Source organism: Podarcis liolepis (genome assembly GCF_965112155.1).
Source record: "Podarcis liolepis genome assembly, chromosome: 13".
NCBI lineage: Eukaryota > Metazoa > Chordata > Lepidosauria > Squamata > Lacertidae > Podarcis > Podarcis liolepis.
Window position 1 is genome coordinate 14,726,273 of NC_139573.1, and position 23,382 is coordinate 14,749,654.

The window sequence follows — 23,382 nt, forward strand, 5'->3', positions numbered from 1 at the left end:
GTGTGGAGGGATTCCAAAAATCCTGTGGCTGTGAATAGAGCCAGGAGGATCCTTGAGCGCTCGGTGGCATGTAGAGTGGCTGCGATGGGTGGCCAGGTCATTGAGCACCCAGGCATCCAGTTTAGCAAGGAGGCCCTCTACCGCAGGGATGGCGTGCATCTCTCCGATGCTGGTAACGATATTTGGCTTGCTGACATTTTCCAGGGGATCAGGGATTGGTTACAGGTCTGAGGGTATTGGCGGCGAGCCTGGCTCATGTGGCGGTTAGGAATTGGCAGGGGTATTATTATGCAAATGAGTTGGGGGGGAGGAACGCCATCCCCTCCCCCAAATGCTGAAGGGTAGTTCGTTAAAGGACTCCGGGGGGCGTCGCCTCGTCCGAAACCTATGGAGGCTAGGGCCTAAAGCGCACTCCCGAGCGGTAACCCCTCGGGGAACGCCTAGGGATGTGCATCTTGGGGGCTCCCCCTGTTGGTGCTTAACCCTTCCCGGTTATACCGGATAGTCTGATAGGGCCAATGCCTAAAGCCAATACCACTCTTACCTGTAATCAATAAAGTTGTGGCCATTTTCGCCCATTAACCTAAATTCTGGTGTCCTGTGTCTTTATTTATTCCATTGGTGGGAGGGGGCGGGAATCACCACGCAATTGGATGTCTTTTTGAATCAAAGTGGTGGACTGAATCTTGAAAAAACTGCACTGATGTTGATGTCTTGCTTGATGCCTTGCATGATATAAGCAGCAGTGCAGGGATGATGCTCCTTAGGTACAATGTTCCTGCTTCCCTGGGACTTCCATGAAAGGAGTGCAACTCACCCACCCCCGTCGTGTTGAGATTTGCAATACTGGAAGTGGAGTTGTAAGTACGGCTGGATGGAGGAGGATAGCAGTGCACTAGGAAGTATATGCCTATGAGAGAATTTATTAGGATTACACAGAGCTGAAGCCACAAGAAAATGTCAAAGATGTAGACTGAAGAAGACAACGCTATAGACATGAATGTTTATTTTAGAGTCATTGGAGACAGCTGGTCTTTCTCTTTGAGGGATGTCGGAGGAGAAAATGATACCAGAGGCATCTGACTTCAGTCAAAGCTCCCAGCTGGCACTGTTGGGAACTGTAGGACTGCTTTACAGCTCTTGCTTGCAAATGAAGGTATTCATTTGATCACAGCTTTTATCATTCCACTTCCGTAAATCTGAAATTTGAGATAATAGACTCATACATCAGTTTGGCAACCACTGTTTTCTGGATAAAGTATATAAATGAAGATAATTACATGCAACCAACCTATGCAGATTGGTCAACAAATGGACCCCTGCTGATTTGGTGTACAGAGTAATTAATTTGTGAACCTTGGTACAGATAAGCACATGGCTGAGTGTCGTATCCAACCAGCTCATCCTCAGAGTAAACTCTTTAAATTTAATGGATTGTAGGAAGTGATGAGGTATGAGTGATGATTGTAGGTAGTGATAAGAGGGACATGGGTGGCGCTGTGGGTTAAATCACAGAGCCTAGGACTTGCTGATCAGAAGGTCGGTGGTTCGAATCCCCGCAATGGGGTGAGCTCCCGTTGCTCGGTCCCTGCTCCTGCCAACCTAGTGGTTCGAAAGCACATCAAAGTGCAAGTGGATAAATAGGTACCGCTCCGGCGGGAAGGTAAACGGCGTTTCCGTGTGCTGCTCTGATTCGCCAGAAGCCGCTTAGTCATGTTGGCCACATGACCCGGAAGCTGTACGCTGGCTCCCTTGGCCAATAAAGCGAGATGAGCGCCGCAACCCCAGAGTCGGCCATGACTGGACCTAATGGTCAGGCGTCCCTTTACCTTTACCTAGGTAGTGATGACTAAGTACAACTTTGTTAGATACAATCTGGAGAAATATTGGCAATGGATGGAGAAGCAGATGGCAATGTAAAATCCATGTTGCAAATGTCTTTTTCTCAACCCTGGAAATGTTTTCCTTACCAAAGACGTGCAGCAACTCCACACAATACTCCACGCCACCCGAGTTGTTTGGTTCCCCTGTTTTCCAGCTTCGGTAATTGAATGTTGATTCGTCAGCCCACCTCCATCGCCCATTCTGCAGGAATGATATGGAAGAGATCATGCAGTCATTTGAAATGAGGAGCTCCGTTAAAAGATCATGTGGAGCATTGAAACAAAATAAAGAAATTCCTTCCAGTTGCACCTTAGAGACCAACTAAGTTTGTTATTGGTTTGTTATGTGGAGCATTGGTCAGAGTGAAGCTATTGGCATTTAGGATGGAGATAGTAGAGGACCCCCATAAACATAATGGAGAAGTTGCATATTGGATTAATCCTGGGAGATGATTGAGAGAAGGACAGAATGGTGGTGTTAAGAAGCCACTATTCAATGATTAGGGGTGCCAACTTGAATAAAATATTGGGAAGTGAGCAGGTAAGCCATGCCCCATATAATCTATCACGCACACAGCATTTGAATGACAGTGCCCAATAATGGGGGGAGGGGGCTGGCCCCCTCAAATATTTTATGGGGGGGGGGAGGGACCTCAGCCCCTAGGAGTTGGCTCCTACATCACTGACAATGGGCTGAAATAGACTATGAGAAGACAACTCACCTGACGGGGATCTTGGAGCCCAATCCAAACATTACTTGGATTTTTCTGGTATGTGGCAATGTGCTTGGCTACCAAGGCTGCCTCTTTCTCAGTGAGGATAGAGGCAAGGTGGGTCCCACGGCCATAGCTCTGGCACTCAATCTAAAAATGGAAGAAATGAATTTGGATACCTTGTCACAATTTAATACCCCACTAGCATGGGCGGGGGATGAATTCAATTCAGTTCTCATTTAAAAGCCAATCCCTCACGTTCAAACTGTCCAACAAGAAAAAAAAAAAAGATAAGGAAGGAAGGAGACTGAAACACAAGCATATATTGAAATTCACACTTAAAGAGCATGCATTAGGGGAAAGTATGCATTAAAAGGAATCCATGGGTGAAGACAACATGTACAATGAATCATATGAGGGAAAGGTACAAAACTGCATAGAAAACTGTGTTTGCTAGGATAAATTTGAACTAAAATGCTGAAGAATTTTCATGAGAAACAAACAGACAGACAGACAGACAAACAAACAAACAAATGACAGATTGCTGCAGAAATGTGAGGAACTGAATGAGATATTGCAAGAAAAACACACACCACGTATTCGTACCTCCCAATACCAAAGTGAAATTCTCAAAATGTGAGGTCAGATGCAATGTTACTAGTCTGACAGCACCTCCAGGCTCTGAGTATTTTGCATGAGGAATGAAGGACACACCAACGTACAATTAGAGGGAATAAAAGTGATCTGCGATTCTAGGGCAATAAATCTACTACAGAAACAATAATTTTTGAGGTTAGGAAAGTGATGGAGAAATGCTTCGAAAAGTGTGGGATGGATGGACGATTAATAGGAAGTTATATAAACACTCATGCAAATTAAGATGAATGTTCATTGTTGTATAATCTCTCTACATTCTAATAGCTACTTCTGGAGACCCACAGGTTGAGAACCGCTGAAACCAACCCCTTCTCTAAAGCTATGAAGATTTGCAGGAGTGTAGCATTTACCTTGGGTTGGTAAACCTCTTTGGCAGTCACAGGAAGCTAACTGGCCTATTGTAATATCTGAGTCTATTCACAAATATGCATGTTGAGCACAGGTGGAGGGTCAAAACAAACACTTCAGTAAGCCCAAGTTTGCATATTCCAAATGATCTCTACAGAGGCAAACAATGTCTGACCCCCCCTTTTTTAGCCCACATGCCTTTTCCTAAAACTGCACACTATTGTTCTTTTCATGCACAGATGACTTGCTTCTTCTCCTGGGTTGGTAAACTACTTCACCTTATCATAACAAATCAAATCTCTTTTGTTGAGTCTAAAATGCTTCTCATGTACTTTCACATAACATTTCGTAGGAGAGGGATGTGCCTTACCTCAGCATCTTCCCATGACATCTTAAAATCAAAATAAGCGTAGCAGTTGCCCTGATTTTGCATCCAGTCCCTGGGACATGAGCTGGTCTTTGCTGTGTGGAGAAAGAAGGAAGAAAAGAAAGAATACAAAAAGAACTAAGAGGTTTGCTCTTTAGCTATATCATTGGTGATTCCATGAGGAAAACACAGAATATTTTAAAACCCTGCCCTTTTGTCCCAATAGGATTAGCTGGGCTGCTGTCCATTCAAAATCTAAGGAGTACCTTTTAGTGACTGCTTAGCCCTATGTAAGACTTCTGGGTGATTTGGTATAATGCTCACCTCCTGGGATAGAACTGGAGACCAGAATTCCAAGAAGATAAAGGCTGAACTTGGTGACGAATCCCATCTTCCCTTGTTTACCTTTGGAAAAGAGTAATGTACCATGAATTCAAGAGGTGAATTCATTGAATGTCATTGATCCAGAGTGGTGATTAAAGGGAGGGGAAAGTAAGTATTTTTCTGTATTTAAAATAACAATTGTCTTTTATTTGAACTTTTATTTGAAGATTAGAGGAAGAAGAAAGAATTTAAAGTTTCAAATTGTCAGGGTTGATGAATCATACACACTAATGGGACTTCCACACTAGGAATTTAAATGTGGAATTGCCATTCTTTGCCTGGTAAAAGTGGAGTCAACTGTAAAAGTGGAGCTGTTGAAATGTAGAAAGCTTTATAGAGAAAAGTTGGAGACCATTGAGCAGGTGACTGTAAAACCCTCCAGCTGGAAGCACCTTAAGTATTGATGAAAAACAACAGTGCTTGCTTTCTGGTATCTGTTTTCTGTATGGCAGGGGTGGCCAACTCTCAAGAGACTGCAATCTACTCACAGAATTAAAAACTGGCCGTGATCTACCCCCCCTTTGGGGGGTTTAGATCAAAGTTGTTGAGCTTCTTTGGAAGGAGCCACTGATCTACCGGTGATCTACCACAGATCTACCACAGACAATCTACCTGTTGGACATGCCTGCTATATGGAAAATGATTTACTCCCAAGCAAATGTGATGATTCAAAATCAGGGTTGTTTCAATCTACTTTCTGCATTGTCCAGGCAGCTACACGTAAACAAACAGTTTTGCATATTCCTTATGTCAGAGGTATGTCATGTGCAGCGGCGTAGCGTGAGTTGTCAGCACCCGGGGCAACGCAAGTAATTTGCGCCCCCTAACCCGGGGCAAGGCAAGTAATTTGCGCCCCCCAACCCCTAACCTGCGAGTTGCCGCGCAAACAACGCTGCTTGCCCGGAGGAGGATGGAGGCAGAAGCAGCCGCCGCCTGTGGCTGGGCTGAGGGGATGGCGGCGGCAGCAGGGTGCAGAGGCTGCCCGTGCCCGGCCAGGCGTCGGTGGCGGCATCGGCGCTGCTGCAGCGGCTGCTCCTCCTGCGAGCAGTGAGCGGAGCGCAGCCACAGCGACGGCGGGGGGCGCGCGCGCTAGGGCGCAAGGCTGGCGGTGGCGGCGGGGAGCCCGGCGGAGGAAGGAACTTGTCCCTTCCCTCTGGATTCGCGCCCCCCCCAGATGTTGCGCCCGGTGCGGTCGGCACCCCTGGCACCCCCCACGCTATGCCACTGGTCATGTGGCCCTTTTAGAGGGTGTTGGACTGGAACTATCATCATTCTCAATCATTAGACATACTTTCTGGGGCTGATGGGAGTTGGAGTCCAGCAATATTTTGAGGTCTCTGGATTTCCCACGCCCTCCTAATGTAAACTCCAGGATGTCAGCAAGAGTTGTAATTTGAACACACACACCTCTCTTTCTCAAACAATCTTCATCTATTTGGCAGTAATCTAAGCAATCTGGATGTAGTGGGGATCTCCCCTGGATTTGAGTGCATTGGTCTCTTTCTTTTTTTTAAAAATGCTTCTCCCTCTCAAAGTCTCCTAGTCATTCCTATCTTCTGAGCATCTATCCTCCTCCTCCCTTTCCAAACCAGCCTCAGAAACAGTGTCTAGTTTAATGTAAAATGCAGGGGGCTTTAGTCCAATTGCTTCCTTAACTGTAGTAACTGTGTAAATTAAGATTTTATATAGTGCAAACAAAATAGGAATCCCCATTAATACTTCATCCCTTAGTGCAGCCATAAGTTATGAGAGAGAAGAGCACACCTCCTCTGTAAGAGTATCCTGTAAGAATAGTAATGTACAGTATTGCTCTCAATCACACCATCAACTCATCTTTTTTTGCATATCTAGCAAAGCAAATAATCATGTTTGAGAAAGTTTGATGTCGTGTGTGTTTATTTCCTGTGGCTTCAACCTGTGATTGGTTGCCTCCTAAATTTGATGGATAGGACATTGGAAAATTCTGCGCCTGTATTGGTTGAGGCACTATTTGGTGATGGTGCCTCTCCTCTGGCAGAGGAGGGTTTGACTGGAAAATGGCATGGCTAGTTTGGCTTGTATGGGGTAGCCCATTAGCATTATCCATCCAAACAAGGAGATATGGAGGGGCAGAGGCAGGACAGAGGTGGCCTTGCATGTGCTGAATAAAAATCACTGGAATTATCAGGGTGTTTCCCTCCCTCCTCTTTACTGATCTTACACAGCTGGAGAAATTCAATGGGAAATTCAAGTGTGTTGAAAAATTCAAAGAGGAACAAATTTCAAAGGGTGGCTGAGTTTCAGCTCTCATATTGTTTCAGATAGTGCAAATTCGATAAGTTTGTCTTTGAATGGAAACTGAACTGAATTTCTCTCCATCCGCAACCTCAGTTCCAACTTACCCAGGTTCAGTCCTGTTGAGGTGATGGATTCCTCTTTCTACAGGCAAGTCTGTCTCCCAAGTTGGCTGCCTTAATACTTATATGGAGCTTAGTCAGGTCAGAGGCAGGGGAAAGGAGGAAGGAATATTTAAAATTGGGGCTTGGCGAGGTCTAGATTTTAGAAGAACATGGGAAGTGACTGAGGGGAGCTAAACTCCTCTCCCCTCTTTGCCTCCTCATGCTATTTAACTTCCCCCTCCTTGGCTCAACTGGAATATAAGTAACTATGGTGATGGAGGGTGGGGAGCTTAAATGGGGAGTGTTCTACTTCTTCTACTACACCCATGCCCTTGCTTTCTTCTCCTCAACTTCTCAACCCACAAACCCACATAGTATATGTATACTCACTTACCTGCGAGAACTGAATGGGACTTTGCTGGAAGAAGGATGTGGACAGATATGTGGGTATAGAGTATATTGCTAGTGAGAGCCCCCAATACAAAATATAAATCAGTAGCCATAGCATCAGAAGTGAGGTTGTCATTGCCTCCAACTTACCCAAGTTTCGTCCTGTGAGGTGATGGATATCGCGTTATGCAGGAGCGAGCTGCTGCCTCAGTTCTTATATAGATTTTGGTGAAGTTGGGGGTTGGGGCAGGGAAGGGGGAAGGATGAAAGTTCAATCACTTGCCATATGTTGAGTAGATATCGATAGGAGAAATATGTTTCAGTTTCCTGAAATTACCACAATTAATCCATTCGCTATACAGTTAGGTTTCTGGTAATGGGTTGGGAAGCAAATACCCTAAATAAAATAAGCACACATAACTGACATCAGATAATGCATCTACCATCTGGGGTTTAGTCCATATCTAGGCGGAGTACTTTTTTCAATATGTTTGATTTTAAAATGAAAGGGGAACAGAGTGCACGTTTTGCTCAAGGGCACAGACTTTGTATTGTTGATACCCAACAAGAATGGCCAGCTTCCTTCAAAATGGAGTGTTTACATTGGAAAATTTCCCAGTATCCTCTGCTACATGAAGGGATTCCACGACAGGCAAATCCACGTGGCAAAGATTTAATGAAGCCACAACTGTGAACATAGCTTCTATAAATTAAAACTAGTTTCCTTTTTTAATCTACATTTAAAAATGGAGCTTGGTGAACTCCATTTTTTCCATGAAAATGAAAGATGATTTCTTTCATTCTTTCAGGGAGAACTGAGATCTCAATCTCTTTGCTGTCCATGCTCTTTTGCTTTAGGTTTTCCTCCTCCCTGCTTCAATTCCAGGATTTCCAGGATTGTTTTTTGATAGAGAATAACTTAGATAGAGCTAAGCTGCCCAGAGTGGCTGGGTTGTTGTTGTTGTTATGGTTGGGAGAAAATCTAGACAGGCATAAGGGTGGGTTTCAGCTCTCATCATCCCTCCCCCTACTAGCATCTAGTTGGCTCAATTATTTATTATTTATTGAAATTATATACAGCCTAATACCCAGAGGTCTCAGGGTGGTTCACATAAAAAGATCACAGTATGTATGTGTGTGTGTATGTGTGTGTGTGTGTATATATATATATATATATATATATATATATATATATATGCATGCCATAGCTCAATAGTACCTCCCCCCAAAGAGCCACATACCCAAGGGTATGGTATGGGATGTTGATCAGGGCAACCAAAGGCCTGGTTAAAAGCAAATGTTTTTGCCTGGCACTTAAAGGTTTTTGATGAATGCGCCAGGTAAACTTCCCTGGGGAGAGCATTCCATAGACGGGGAGCCACTGCAGAGAAGGCCTGTTCTCATGTTGCCACCCTCCAGTCCTCTCGAGGAGGTGAAACACGAAGGAGGGCCTCAGAAGATGATCTCATGTTCATATGGAAAGAGGCTGTTCTATCACTAGAATATTATGGAAAGAGGTGGAACCTACTACTAGAGTATTGTGTAGATAGCCCCTGGTATCTGCTACTAAACCTCTGTGGCTGCTGCATTTTTCTGGTGACAGCAGTTTCCTCACACACAACCCCTCACAGCACTTGGGTGCTTATGGAAAAAAGACATCCACCAGGGCACAGATAGGAGTATTATTTGTTTGTTTTGAAAAGCATCTAGCGTGGGTGTAAGTAGGGATGCTGGTCTGAATATCTCTTTTACAGGAACAGAGAAAATATTCTCACAGCATCCAGAAGTCTTGGTTTAAACATGTATGTATACTGTCAGATTATTTATATTACGCTTGATGCTTTGCATGTTTGTATGGTCCACTGCGGATTTCTTTCCTTAACACACACACACACACCACACGTCTTTTGCGTATAAAGTTTAATTCAGACTTTTCACAATACAATAAAAAGAAATTATTCAAAACAGAAAAGGATAAAAAGAAAAGAATGAAACAAAAGAAAAAGAGCCAGATGAATATAAAGTTCTCTCTCACATATATCCTAACTTTGAGCAATGAAATTTGTTTAAAAGATACATTTATTATGTAGGAACTGTATAATTATGGGCTTCCTGGGATAAAGGTCATGTCCCACCAACTTCTAATTTATTTTGGTAAGCAGAATGGTAAGCTAGCATGAATTAACAAGAGCTCATATGATTTTGATGTCCTATTTTTCAATCACTCAGCAGCTACTCCATTTTCAATCCTGCTGCAAATTGCTTCCACATAACATTCCATTTGGACAACACCCTGGTGAAGCAGACCCCTGTAAGTAACAGTATTATAGCCTCAGTCTAATGTGTAGTGATTAGCATGTTGTTTTAGGCGCTGGGAAACTAGGGTTCAGATCTCCATTCAGCCATGGGTCAGATGCCATCTCTCAATCTAAGCTTCTTCACAGAGTTGTTAAGAAAACAATAGCAAGAGAGGGAGAATTATGTGCTCCTTGGATGGCATAGAAGACGGAATATAAAAACAAAAGAAATAACATCTCCTTGCCACAAATTAAGGTCCCTGACTAATGGCATCTCTTTCACCTTCTCAACTATGGTCATCCTTCTTTCTTACTAACCTCTCTCTACTGTTCATCTCAGGTCTAAGTATAATGATGAAGATTTTAGGGAGGAAGATGCAACCCAATAAACCAGCAGTAGAGGCCAAGATGGAGAAGATCTCCACAGCCACCATGTATTTCCCTTTGGTGCTCAGATAAGTGGGGACAAAGCACAGCCAAACACTGCAGAAGACCAGCATGCTGAAGGTAATCAACTTGGCTTCATTGTAAGTATCAGGCAACTTCCTGGCAAAGAAAGCCACAGAGAAGCTCACAATGGCCAAAAGACCCATGTAGCCGAGAATAAGGTGGAACATGATGTCGGAGCCTTCATTGCACTGCACTATGATCTGCCCATCCTGGGAGTGCAGGTCAAACTCTGGGAATGGGGGAGAGGATGCCAGCCACCCAAGGCAGATGCCAGCTTGAATGAGAGAACAGAAGCTGATAAGGGATCCTGCCAGCCTCTTCCCAAGCCATTTCCTCAGGCTGTTCCCAGGCTTGGTCACCATGAATGCCAGAACCACAGTGAGGGTTTTGGCTAACACACAAGCAACAGCAATGGAGAAGATGATGCCAAAGATGGTTTGCCTCAAGACACAGGTCACCTTTGTAGGCCTGCCAATGAATAAGAAGGAGCAGAGAAAGCAGAGAAGCAGAGAAGAGAGCAAGGTGCAGGTGATGCCCCAGTTGTTGGCTTTGACAATGGGAGTGTTCCAGTGCAGACCAAAGGTCCCCATCACAACAACTGTGATCAGAGAAAGCAGGAGAGCCAAGGAGGCCAGAATTGCCCCCAAGGGCTCCTCATAGGATAGGTAGCTTATTTTTTTGGGAATACATTGGTCCTGAAAGGCATTTGGGTAGTGATCATCGGGACATTTCTCACAGTGATCTGCATCTGAAAGTGAGAAGCATGCTTTTAGCATTTCTTGAAGCGATAATTATTAATATTATTGATACCGTCTATTATGCAGTACACAAAACATATTACTGAACTGATGAACCAAAGTCTACTTTCACAACTAAGTGATGGTTCCTCCATGAGCATCTCAGCTGTACTAATCAATCCATTCATATTTATATGTCATGGTTGCAGTACACTGATTGATTTCAGTATTTCCACCTTAAACATGTCTATCTCTCCATCCAACCCCATGTCTTTGCATTTCAAGGCTTGCAGCCCAAGTGTTTCTACACTTTCCGTAGTTGAGTTTGGGAGTGGATGAAACAGCCAGGTTGCCTGTCATTTGCTCACTGGGAAGATCTATATTTGACAAGAAATAACTTTTCCTAAGGACTGAAACTGTGTGGATACAATAGAGAAAATTGTTCACTAGTTGTTAATCACAGAACTTGAAAATCTGTTGGTTGCTGGTTCAATGCTGACAAAAAGGGAATCTATGGAGTGCAATCCTAATTATTTCTTCCCAGATGTATGTCATCCTGATTTCAATGGTGGTTACTCCCATGTGGACATTATTTCACACAATATACTCTTGAATGGCTATCCAAAGGGGAGGAGAAAGGAAAGGGCAATATGTATCAGTAACATATAAACACATGTGCTTGGGATCTATGACAGAAAAAAAGCAGATACAGTAAGACTGAAACATGAATGTCTGTGTTGGAGAGGAAGATGGGAATTCCAGTTGACTTGGGTTTCTTCACTTACCCTTCTGGACTGAAATCCTCCCTTTAGGGCACTGAACACAGTCATAGCAACAGATTTGCTTTCCCTGCTGGGCAAACATACTCTGTCCAGGGTGGCAGCTTTCAACACAGGTGGAAATGGGCAGCATCTAATGGTAATGACAAGCAAGGGATTTTGAATGGAATAAGCTTGTTTCTCTACATAAATCTTATTGTCGTCTATGTCCGCTTTGTGGTAGAAAGGTCACAGGACTGAAATTAGAGGATGGCTGTCAAGCATTTGCTCCCTGGGCAAGCATCAGGCCCCCGAATAAAGATGCTTTGTGCTGTCACTTAACCATTTGGCCAGCACAGCACATGTCTGAATGGTAAAGAGAAGCTAGTGCCAACCTTCTCCATAACCCATAACACAATGCTGATTCTCTCCTGGAGGGAGAGGAGAGCTGAAATAAGGAGCCAGTTGCTTCTCTTTCTTACCAACTTTCAGATTAAACTATACAATGCATATAGGTGTTACTTACATTGCTAATACATCTTATATAGATTTTTATTTAAGATAAATATTGTTACAGACTGACAGCAGCACAACATAACATTCCTGCTGCTCTGTTTAGATTGCTCATAACTGCCAAAGCTGTAGAAATTTATATAACTATTCCCTCTTATGTGTGTTTTTTGTGGTGGGCCATTGGTTTTTTTTTATTTTCATTATGTTTTATGTATGTATTATGTATTTTGTGGTTTTATATGTTGATTTTACTCTGAACTGCCCTGAGACCTCCAGTTATATAGCAGTGTATAAACTCATTCATTCATTCATTCATTCCTTCCATCCATCAATCCATCAATTTCTTCAGGCATATGACAGCACAGCATTCTATAGCCTTCTGAGCACTAGCCCTTTCGTTAGCCTTTTGGATGCTTTCATCCCACAAATTATGGCCAAGCCTGCATGGAGTTTGGCCTCACCAACAGCCTGATGGAGACCAGCCTCCTGGGACAGGATATCACCGGCACTCCATCCATCAACATTAGTGACCACACACTTCAGGTGGTAGATGATTTTCTTTCTACCTGGCTCCACATGGTGGGACAGAGTCTGAAACAAATATTGTTGCCAACAACACATTTTGGAACACAACAATCCCTTTTCAAGAGCTTTAAACACTTGCCAATTCCTCACTCAGAAAGACCTTGTTCTTAACCCTAAGCTCCCAATTAGCTTCAAACTAGCTCTGGATCAACACATTTGAACAAAGTAACAAAGATAGTATTTGATCACGGAGTACTAGAGCTTTCCTCCCCACACTTCTCCTTTGTAGCCCTCTGTGTTTTCCTGGATCCCCTGATCTTCTCATTAAAGATGATGATGGATGATAATTAAAACAAAAAAATGGTCACACCCACCTTCTTGAACTTGGGATTCCATGCGATGGCACTTCCATCCACTGTGAACTCTTTTCCTGGGGGGGCCTGAGCGTCCACCCTCCCCACTCGGACTTTCTGGAAGGACTCATTGGGAAATGTGACCAAGTTGAGGAGATCATAGCCACCTGCCTGCTGCCCCTTCTCATCCAAAGAGATTTCTTCCCCAGCACTGTTGTTGAAGTGGATGTTTTTCAGGAAGGAGTGGAGCTAGATTGCAGGAGAAAGAAAGACACAGACCTTTGAGGCTAATACACTCTCTCTTTTTGATTTCCCAGTTGGACCTTTGGCTTTTTACTACCATTCATCACTATGTTCTAGGAAGCTGAAAGCTGCCAGACAGTGAGTGAAATCATTGCTCTATATAGCCCAGTCATTTCTACACTGGTTGCTATTGGCTCTCTAGGGTTTCAGAGTCTTTCCCATCATGATCTTGAGATGCTGGGGGTTGAACATGGGACCTTCTGAATGAAATGTTCTGCCATTGAGCTGTAAGCCTTTCCAGTTCCAATACTAAGAGTATTGGTATGCTTTTCGACTTGCCATGGATTCTGGGTAATTCAAAAACCTCCTCCATTAACACCTGAAACTGCCTTGTGCTGAATTACACCATTGTTCTCTGTAGCCGAGAACTGTCTACTCTGAATTGCCACAGTTCTATCCGGCATACATCCAAGGTTTCAACCCAGTTCTTATAACAGAGGACACTCCTGGTCCTTGCACAGTCCCAAGTAGGAGAATCCTGGGATGGATTAATTTCAAGAGCTTTGAATGTGTAGCTTCCAAAGCATGTGGCCTTTCACTGAGGTCAAGTCCCTCCCAATGATAGAGCTCACCAGGGAAAATCCCCAAGGCCTCTCCTCCACGCCAAGGCTCAGCTGTGAAACATATGAACCACTAATAATAACTCCTGTGCTTCTAACACTGAGGAGAGTAGTTGACAGTACCTGCCAGGGCTGAACTTTTTGCTGTCTCCGTTTCTCACCCAGTACTTTCTGTTTGGCTCTTGAGGAATACATGCTATGGAGAGCATGAGCTACTGCATGGACGGCATTGTAGATGGTGTAGCTCTGGCTGGACATTTCCATTTCAAACACGGGTCCAGTGAGTTTCTCCAGCTTCTCCCTCCCAGTGCAGTGTTTCTGATTTGTGTGAATTAGATTGTGATCTGGGAATGAACAGAGGAATGCATTGGCCCAGAACTGCTGGATGAAATACAGATTTGGTTGCCATGGATTTATGGTCTGTAGAAAGTCCTGAAACCCAGGAACTGGATTTGAATGGAGTGTAAATGACAAAGTGCCATTGAAGGATTTTGAAGGAAAGTTGCCTCCAGCCAGCACTGCAGTGAAATCCCATTGAGCTGTTGTAATCCACACCCTCTCCAGAGGGTACATAGAGAAAACCTCAAGGGAGACTAAAACCAGTCTCAAAGCCTCTAGAGACTGACTGTCTCCATAGACAAGAATCACATTCATTTGCTGCTGTTTGAGAACAAACATGATTGGTCTCAATTTTTGTTGAAGTAGCTCATTAGGTAAAAAATTTGTCACTAGTGGGATCACCAATGTCCAAGAAATGCAGAGATTTTTCTGGGAAAGCCTTGGTCTGAGAGTACGAAGGAAGGTTTCTCCACTGTCATTATCTGAAACAAGGAGGTCAATCCAGTTCCACCCAAACTTCCTGAGCAGCCAGACAATGCCATCACACTGAGCTTCTTCATTGGGGACCATTTGGAAGAAGGAAGGGAAGCGCCTTTGGTCACTCAGCCCTGGATCCAAGGAGCCATAGCTGAACTAAAGGGAAAGGCATTCTATTTTTAAGATAGACCATCTATTTGTTCAAAGAAAGAATACTTCTCTATTGTTGTGGTTAACCACCTGCTCTTACTTTTGTAAGTATACACCCCTGGCATTAGTAAGTCTCAAACTAGGAGAAGTTTCTAAGCAGGAAGCTGGATGCTCCTATGATTACATGATTTGTGGCATGGCCAGGTTTGGAAGAACCAGAGATTGAATGATTAGTATTATGGGTTTATTTGCCCCCCCGCCCCCGCTGAAATCCCAATTGTAATTGAGATGGCAGTGTAGGCAACACATTGCTAGGAGGCTTTAACACAGTGAAAGTACCCATACCAAGTCTAATGTAGGACACAAGTGTAGAAAACATAATCTAATGGGATTGAAAGCTAACCTGGATGCTTTTGGGGGGTTTTCTGTGTATGTCTGCCCTTGTGGTTGTATCTATGTGTCTAACACATACCTGTGGAATCTTGTAGGTGTTTAATATATTGGCCATCTGAAGGGAGTTTTGGGAGGTGAGCCCTCCAACGACGGCAATTAATTTATCTTCCCCATTACAGTGGTAATTGGGGGGATTTCGTTGTCCCATAAAAAGAAGAGCAAGAGTGTTCCAACAAGTTTGCGAAGGATTAAAAGCATTTTCATAAAATGTTGATCCCAGTGTGATGTTGGATAAGAATTTGGCATTCTTGTTTATCTCTTGCATAGCAAAGATGAAAGCAAGAACATGCTGGTAGTTTTTTGGGAGGACTCTGCAATGAGACAAAGAATGACTGCAAACATGGCAGAAAAGAAACAACTGTGTTGAAGTTTTCATTTTGATTCATGCATGTATTTAACTTGGATGTTTCAGCCTACAGGACAAGAACATTCCATCTCCTTGATCCCAAATATTTGAGAGGAAGCATCCCATTGGGCTCTGTGGAACTGCCTTTCACACAAATCTGATTTAAGCTGCAATATGGCTGCAGCCACTTACCTGGGAGTAAGCACCACTAAGCTCAGTGGTGATTACTTTGAATAGGTATGCATAGATTTGCCCCGTCAGGCTAAAAGCTGAAGCATGTTTGGAGTGTGGAGCGAAGCCCATGGAACTGAACAAGGCTTACTTGCAAGAAAATTTTGGCACAGGGATGGGTTGCAACATCTGTGGGTTGAAGTAGTTTGAAAACTTCAGCTGGGTTGTGGATGGGGCTCATATGGGCAAAAAGCCGGGGCAATCTAGTAGCCACACTTAAGCACTTTGGAATCCCCATGTATTTCAACAGGATTCAGGCCCTGTACCCACTGAACACAATTACGGAACTTGTTTTCAAGTTAATGTGTCCCTACTGCTGGGCTTTGCTCTTTGCGGGAAAAGGAGGGAACTGCAGTTTATCAGGCTCAAAATGAAAAGGTGATTTTTTTGGTATCATCTTAAAGAATATCAAGTTGTAGGTAGTTCCACTTCAGTGTAGCAATACAGTGTAGCAATTGTAGAAACACCACAATTAACTGGGGTGGGGACAGTAGAATAGCATTTCAAACAAGTCCAAATTTGTATTGAAGTACTTCTTAATTCTTTCCACAAGAATGAATATCTTACTTGAAAGGCAACTATGAAAAACATTTTTAACACTGTGGTATAGAGGGATTTGATTAGGTCACATATGGTGCCTTAGACTGATGATGTCGAGTTTATTTCTGCTAACTCAAGTGGTGGGACAAAAATCTGAATGTTCCCTGTGAAAGCTGACAGAAGAACCGAAGACAGAAGCCACTGCAGTTGTTTATTTCATCAAGTCATGAGTAATCTGTGGACCCAACAGAAAATTCCCTGTAAATAAATAACTACTTACTGAGCAGATAATGAAGAGATTTGTGGGTTCTCCATAAATTTCTGCATTCTGAAGTTTGCTAGCGTAACGGATATAAATTCACCGATGATCATGGCTGCTGGAGGACCATATGAATTGGTTTGAATTGTGTCTCTCAATCTGCAAGAGCTCAAATGCTTGGTAGAAGAACAATGCATCAGCAACAGCAGGAAAAGCAGGTGGTACACTAACCATTCTTGGGCTGAACTGGAAGCCATCATGTTTACCTATAGTCACTAACAGCATTTCAGTCTTGGCTGAAGTTATAAGGAAACTTGGATAGATGGAGGCATGTACCTGCCTGAAATCTACCTCCCTAACTGAATTTATGTAAGTTGATAGAACAGGTGCATATATAGACTATAACACAGGAACATCACATTTGGAAAGGGCTGTTTCTGTGGCTTATATTGTGCCTGGCATCTGATTTGCCATGGGACATTTAAAAGTAGTGATGCTGATCAATAATTATAAAAATTACAGGGTGAAGTATTTGTTTTGCTAAGGTCCTCAGGTCTCAGAACAAGCAAAGTTATTACCCTTTAAAATATGGCTCTTTTGGGGGTGGGTGGGGGTGTTATTGCAGTATTGTTTTTATTTTGATTTTATATATTGTGATCTTTTTTGTGAACCACCCTGAAACCTCTGGGTATATGGTGGTATATAAATTCAATAAATGAACTGAAATGGCTTCTTAGAAGGGGGTCCAGGAAGGCACAATGACTACTCCCCACATTAACTGGGGGGTGGCTTTTGCGTGGTCACGTGCAGCCTCCCCCAGGACTATGAGTCTCCTGGCAAGGTAGCTTGGCTTCGCTGCTCCCCCCCCCAACTGAGCTGGATACCTTGAGGTTCCCGCCTAGCCTCAACAATTAGCCAATTACGGTCAGGGGGTGGTGCCAAAAGGGGGTCTCAAAAAATGGTCAGGGGGATACCTCCTGCAGAGACACACCTGACCTTTGGGTTGATGTTCTATTGATAACAATACCACCTGAAGATTTCTCTCTCTCTGTTTCCAACAAACTTCCAAGCCGACTTGGAAGCTTGATTCCCATGTGGGTCTGAATATCCCCATAAACATTCAAGGGGTATATTTGTCCCCCAAAGAAGGGAGTGTACATTCTCCATTATATTTACTCCCAGCCTCAAAGCACCCACAGAGCCACAAACGGCAAGACAACTATTTATTAGGCATCCTGTGGAATGTGCTCAGAAGCAGCCCTGGGGCTGTGGTGCCTGATCACATGATGACAACTGGCTGTGTCCATAAACATGAACTCTGCACACTGGGACAGAACTGAGTGGGGAACCAGAGTTGCGAAAGTGTTGGGGGAAGCATTCCAAGCTGCCAGACATTAATGCTGAACCATATGCGCTCTATATTGTGAATACCCTATGGGTGGGGGTTAAATGGAAGGAGAAAATCTAGACATTTGGGGGATGGGGAAATGTAAAAAAGGAGAAAGGCAGTGGTGACAGCTCCCCACCCTAATATTTGACTGCTATACCTTTCTTGCTGAAACCTGGTTTTGCTGCAGTCATGAGCATCAAAAAACCTCCTATCCATCTCCCAGCAGACACCATGTCCCCCCCAACAATGATTCACTTGGAATAACCATATGCCACCGTGTAGTATAATTCCTGGCAGGAAATGGTTGTAGCCTACCTGCTCTCATAAAACGTGTTGCAGACACTGAGCACTAATTGGATCTAGCCAGGACCTCAACTTTTATCGCCAATGAATCATCCAGGTACTCTGCCTCCCCTATGGTATGTCTAGCTAAACTTGAAGTGGCCCTTTACCTTGGCCCTTCAGCTATCCTTGAAGGCCGATACAGGAAGATTGCTTAGCTGGAGAGACAATGCGCCTGTGAATCTGGACAAATAGAAACAACAGAGCATGTGCTTCTCCATTATCTTTATTATAGAGACATTTGTACCAGCCTCATCTTACGATTACTGCATAAGTACCCAGGGCACAGGACATTTCTATACCTTCCTGCCACTTTCAGATACCAATCCTGCTACAACATACGTTGCCAGATTCTGCACAGCAGCGCTCAAAATTTGTCAGATGACGACCTGTGTCACAAACTAGATATAATGAACACTCGTATTAGAGTGCTCTATAGACTGACAGCTGTAGTCTTATATATACTAACCTTTTACGCTCTTTGACTCTTGTTCCTAACCCTTCTTTTAGACTCTCTTATGTTCTTTTGGATTCTGATAGACTTTTATATATACTTTCTGTTTTAACTCCTTTTTAAAAATGTTTTTTCATTTTAAATGATTGTACCCTTCCCTCCTTATGCTGGTCTATGACCGTAATAAAGACTTGATTTGATTTGGTTGTAGCCTACCACCCATGTGGGCAGAAACACGAAAGAAAATCTCAGACAGTGCAGTACTGCATTCCACATTCCCTCCCTTGGATGCAATAAGAAAAAGAAAAAAAAAAATGAAATTAAACACACATCAAATGCTATGCAACTTTCTCCTCAGTTTAATAGTGACAGACATTGCTGGTTTAACAGAATCAAAGCAGGTTTGTTTGCCACTATGGTTTAAGGGTGCTTTGTTTCTTTCTTTCTTTGTTTGTTTGTTTTAATTGCAGTAAAGCAGAGCTGGACAGAATGGCAGCAAAGGGGGGTTTTCAGTGGAGTTGCAAGGGATGGCATAATTGTTAAAAAGCTGAATATTTGGATCTGGGTGTTGGAAATTTTACGCTGTGACGATGATGCTTTCGTCAAAGTGCACAGGCTCATTATTCTCATTACAGGCAATGACAATGTATCTGGACTATCTGTTATCGGAGTATTCACAAGGTGGGCGAGTTGAGCCGCCTTTGTGCTTGCAGCTGGTGACAGTGAAGGGGTGGAGAGCGATTCTCAGCCCGTTCCTTGCATGGTCTGTCCAGTCCGCGTCTTCTCATCATGTCGTCACAATACTTCTTTCCATGGCTGCTCTTGGGATTATCGTAGTGCTGCCTTAGGAACTTCTCTTAGGGGGTTTCACAATAGGCTCCCAGTGCCAGAACAGACACCAGAAAGGAATTTACCAAACATCATGTATGTACTGCACCCCCACAACTTTTCAGTGCAAGGGTGACATAACAGTGTATGCTGTGTGGTCTGCAGTGCTGCTAAAGGAATGCAGCAGGTCGGATGCAGTGCTGGTCATTTGGGTTCCAGAGCTCAAGTTAAAATAAATTAGGCATTGCAAAGCAAATCTCCCAAGTTGAAAATTCCTTGCCTCTATTTAAATGTAATACTCCCTTTCTGTAACTTTTTGCAGCTTTTTCAACATTCCACATAAAAATGCTTCCAACTAAAAGTTCTACATTTAAAAAAATGGGTTTCTTCGAAGACCATCTTAGGGTTTCTCCAGATGACCTTTTAATTGACCACTCACCCTGCATTCATCCTGGATGAGGGGGCAAGAACATGCTCCTAGATTTGTTCATTTATTTATTTAAGTGGATTAATTATGCAAACCTACACTTCCTGTTATGTGCTTGAATTCCTCGTGTGAAATGCTGTCAACCTGGAGGTGCCATTAGTGCACAGAAGTTTAAGTCTGGCAACTTGGTATGTAACACTAATTCCTTACAATCTACCAGTGGCAGGATGTACGTGAATATGTAAGAGGGTGTGACCGCTGCCAGAGGGCCAAAGGGGAACGCACGATGCCAGCAGGTTTGCTGGAACCCTTAGCCACGCCATACAAACCCTGGGAGGTGGTGTCAATTGATTTCATGACGGATTTGCCCAAATCGAGGGGAAAAACAGCAGTGATGGTAGTAGTCGACTTGCTAACCAAAATGTGCCACTTCATCGCCTGCTCCCATGCGGTGACGGCAGAAGAAATGGCACGGTTGTTTGTAGAACACATTTTCAGGCTGCATGGCGCCCCCTTGAGGGTTTTATCTGACTGCGGAAAACAATTTACTTCCCGGTTCTGGAGGAAGCTCATGAGCCTACTGCAAGTCGAAGTCAGCTTCTCGACAGCGAGACACCCAGAAACCAATGGGCAGACGGAAAGGGCAAACAGTGTACTCCAGCAATACTTACGCTGCTACGTTAGCGAAAGGCAGAATGATTGGGTAGAGAAACTAGCGCTAGCAGAATTTGCGTACAATAATGCTGAACATGTGTCCACCGGGATGAGCCCCTTCTTGGCCAATTATGGGTGTCATCCCAGGGCATTCCCGGGCAATGAGGAACAGAGCTGGAGTGTGCCTGCAGCTGAACAGTTTGTGGAAGAAATGGAAGCGTTACATCAACAGCTCAAGATGAACCTAGAAAGGGCCAAGGCCAGTTACAAGAAGCAAGCAGATAAACACCGGAGGGAAGGGGAAACCATTAGGGTGGGGGATCGCGTGTGGTTGTCCACTCAAGGGTTACCCTTTAAGGGAGGGTGCAAGAAGTTGCAGCCCAGAAGACTGGGTCCGTTTGAAGTTATACAACAGATAAACCCTGTGGCGTTCTAGCTCAGGTTGCCCAACAACATGAAAATACATCCCGTATTCCACAGGTCCTTGCTCTCACCACACAGAGAGGGGCGGGAATTCGAGGGGCGGGAGGTAGAAGTCTTGCCACAACCACAGGTAGAAGAGAGGGAACACCAGAGCTCGGCCGCAGAGATAGTGGATTCAAGGTGGCGAGGGCGGCAGGTGCAGTACTTGGTGGCGTGGGAAGGAGAGCCCGGGTCGGAAAACACGTGGGTGCCAGCAGAGGCAGTTGACGACGAGCATATGGTGGAAGTGTTCCACCGACGGTTCCCAGATAAACCCAAGCCTTTAGGGCGATTCTGGAAAGAACAGTTCGGCACCACAGAGGAGGAAGAGAGTTTCGAAGGGTTTTCAGAATCCGAAGAAGAATCGGATTGGGAGAGTCATTTCTTGGGTGGGAACCTTAGCAGGTGGGAAGAGGTGTTCACACCCACAGATGAGGAGGACAGCTCCTTCAGGGGTTTCCTTGGCTCGCCGACCAGAGAAGAGGCTGCAATAGAGCCCCCTGGTCGGAGGGGGAGTGAAGGGGGCCCTGGGAGGGAGGTGGATGTCAGGGAACTGCCATCAGAGGCACGGGAGAAGGAGAGGGTCTCTGATTCTGCAGGGGAAGGTCCAAGCGCTAGAGGGAGACTCAGCCAGGAGGAAGGGGAAGAGAATGAGTGTAACACCAGGGATCCAGAAGAGCAACGGGACAGGGAGGTGCAGGGGCTCCAGGACTCTTCGTTGGAAGTTAGCGAGGAGAGCCCAAGCACCCCGCTGCCCACGCCCACCCTGAGCAGGAGACTCCTGCGCAGTGAGAGGCGGAAACGATTGGGCGTCAAACAACTCTTATGTTGGCAACGCTTTAAGAAACGCCCACAGACAGATTCTACAAGTGACTAAGGGCAGCCACGCTAATATGGGCTGCGTAGTCCGGAGGGTTTAACCAGGCAATCCGATGCTCAAACGGAGCAGGATTACGCACGAGTAACTCCCAACCACTACACTGGCATAAGGAGAAAAAGGTAAAAGCAAAGGAAATATCATCTCCACATTGCTTCCACATAACATTCCATTTGGACAACACCCTGGTGAAGCAGACCCCTGTAAGTAACAGTATTATAGCCTCAGCCTAATGTGTAGCAATTAGAGTGTTGTCCTAGGCGCTGGGAAACTAGGGTTCAAATCCCCATTCAGCCATGGGTCAGATGCCATTTCTCAATCTAAGTTTCTTCACAGAGTTGTTGAGAAAACAATAGCAAGAGAGGGAGCATTATGTGCTCCTTGGATGGCATAGAAGACAAGATATAATATAAAAACAAAGGAAATAGCATCTCCTTGTCAGAACATAAGGTCCCTGGCTAACGGCATCTCTTTCACCCTCTCAACTATGGTCATCCTTCTTCCTTACTAACCTCTCTCTACTGTTCAACTCAGGTCTAAATATAATGATGTAGATTTTGGGGAGGAACATGCAACCCAGTAAGCCAGCAGTAGAGGCCAAGATGGAGAAGATCTCCACAGCCACCATGTATTTCCCTTTGGTGCTCAGATAAGTGGGGACAAAAGATAGCCAAACACTGCAGAAGACCAGCATGCTGAAGGTAATCAACTTGGCTTCATTGTAAGTATCAGGCAACTTCCTGGCAAAGAAAGCCACAGAGAAGCTCACAATGGCCAAAAGACCCATGTAGCCGAGAATAAGGTGGAACATGATATCGGAGCCTTCATTGCACTGCACTATGATCTGCCCATCCTGGGAGTGCAGGTCAAACTCTGGGAATGGGGGAGAGGATGCCAGCCACCCAAGGCAGATGCCAACTTGAATGAGAGAACAGAAGGTGATAAGGGATCCTGCCAGCCTCTTGCCAAGCCATTTCCTCAGGCTGTTCCCAGGCTTGGTTACCATGAATGCCAGAACCACAGTGAGGGTTTTGGCTAACACACAAGCAACAGCAATGGAGAAGACAATGCCAAAGACGGTTTGCCTCAAGACACAGGTCACCTTTGTAGGCCTGCCAATGAATAAGAAGGAGCAGAGAAAGCAGAGAAGCAGAGAAGAGAGCAAGGTGCAGGTGATGCCCCAGTTGTTGGCTTTGACAATGGGAGTATTCCAGTGCAGACTGAAGGTCCCCATCACAACAACTGTGACCAGAGAAAGCAGGAGAGTCAAGGAGGCCAGAATTGCCCCCAAGGGCTCCTCATAGGATAGGTAGCTTATTTTTTTCGGAATACATTGGTCCTGAAAGGCATTTGGGTAGTGATCATCTGGGCATTTCTCACACTGATCTGCATCTGAAAGTGAGAAGCATGCTTTTAGCATTTCTTGAAGCGATAATTATTAATATTATTTATACCGTCTATTATGCGGTACACGAAACATATTACTGAACTGATGAACCAAAGTCTACTTTCACAACTATGTGATGGTTCCTCCATG

At 44.4% G+C, this 23,382-nt stretch overlaps 2 protein-coding genes across 2 annotated transcripts in view; both read right to left on the bottom strand.

Moving 5' to 3' along the window:
- The window catches only part of LOC310691186 (C-type lectin BpLec-like), a 136,657-nt gene that overhangs the window by 97,742 nt on the left and 15,533 nt on the right, over positions 1 to 23,382 (bottom strand). The gene's annotated exons all lie outside the window — the stretch shown is intronic.
- Positions 992 to 7,357, bottom strand: LOC310691189 (C-type lectin-like). Its single transcript, XM_083470855.1, has 6 exons — positions 7,271 to 7,357; positions 4,293 to 4,373; positions 3,972 to 4,063; positions 2,606 to 2,746; positions 1,971 to 2,085; positions 992 to 1,199 (listed from the first exon to the last, which is right to left on the bottom strand). Exons 2-6 carry the CDS (start codon positions 4,357 to 4,359, stop codon positions 1,132 to 1,134), a joined length of 483 nt encoding a protein of 160 aa, XP_083326981.1. The 5' UTR covers positions 4,360 to 4,373; positions 7,271 to 7,357; the 3' UTR covers positions 992 to 1,131.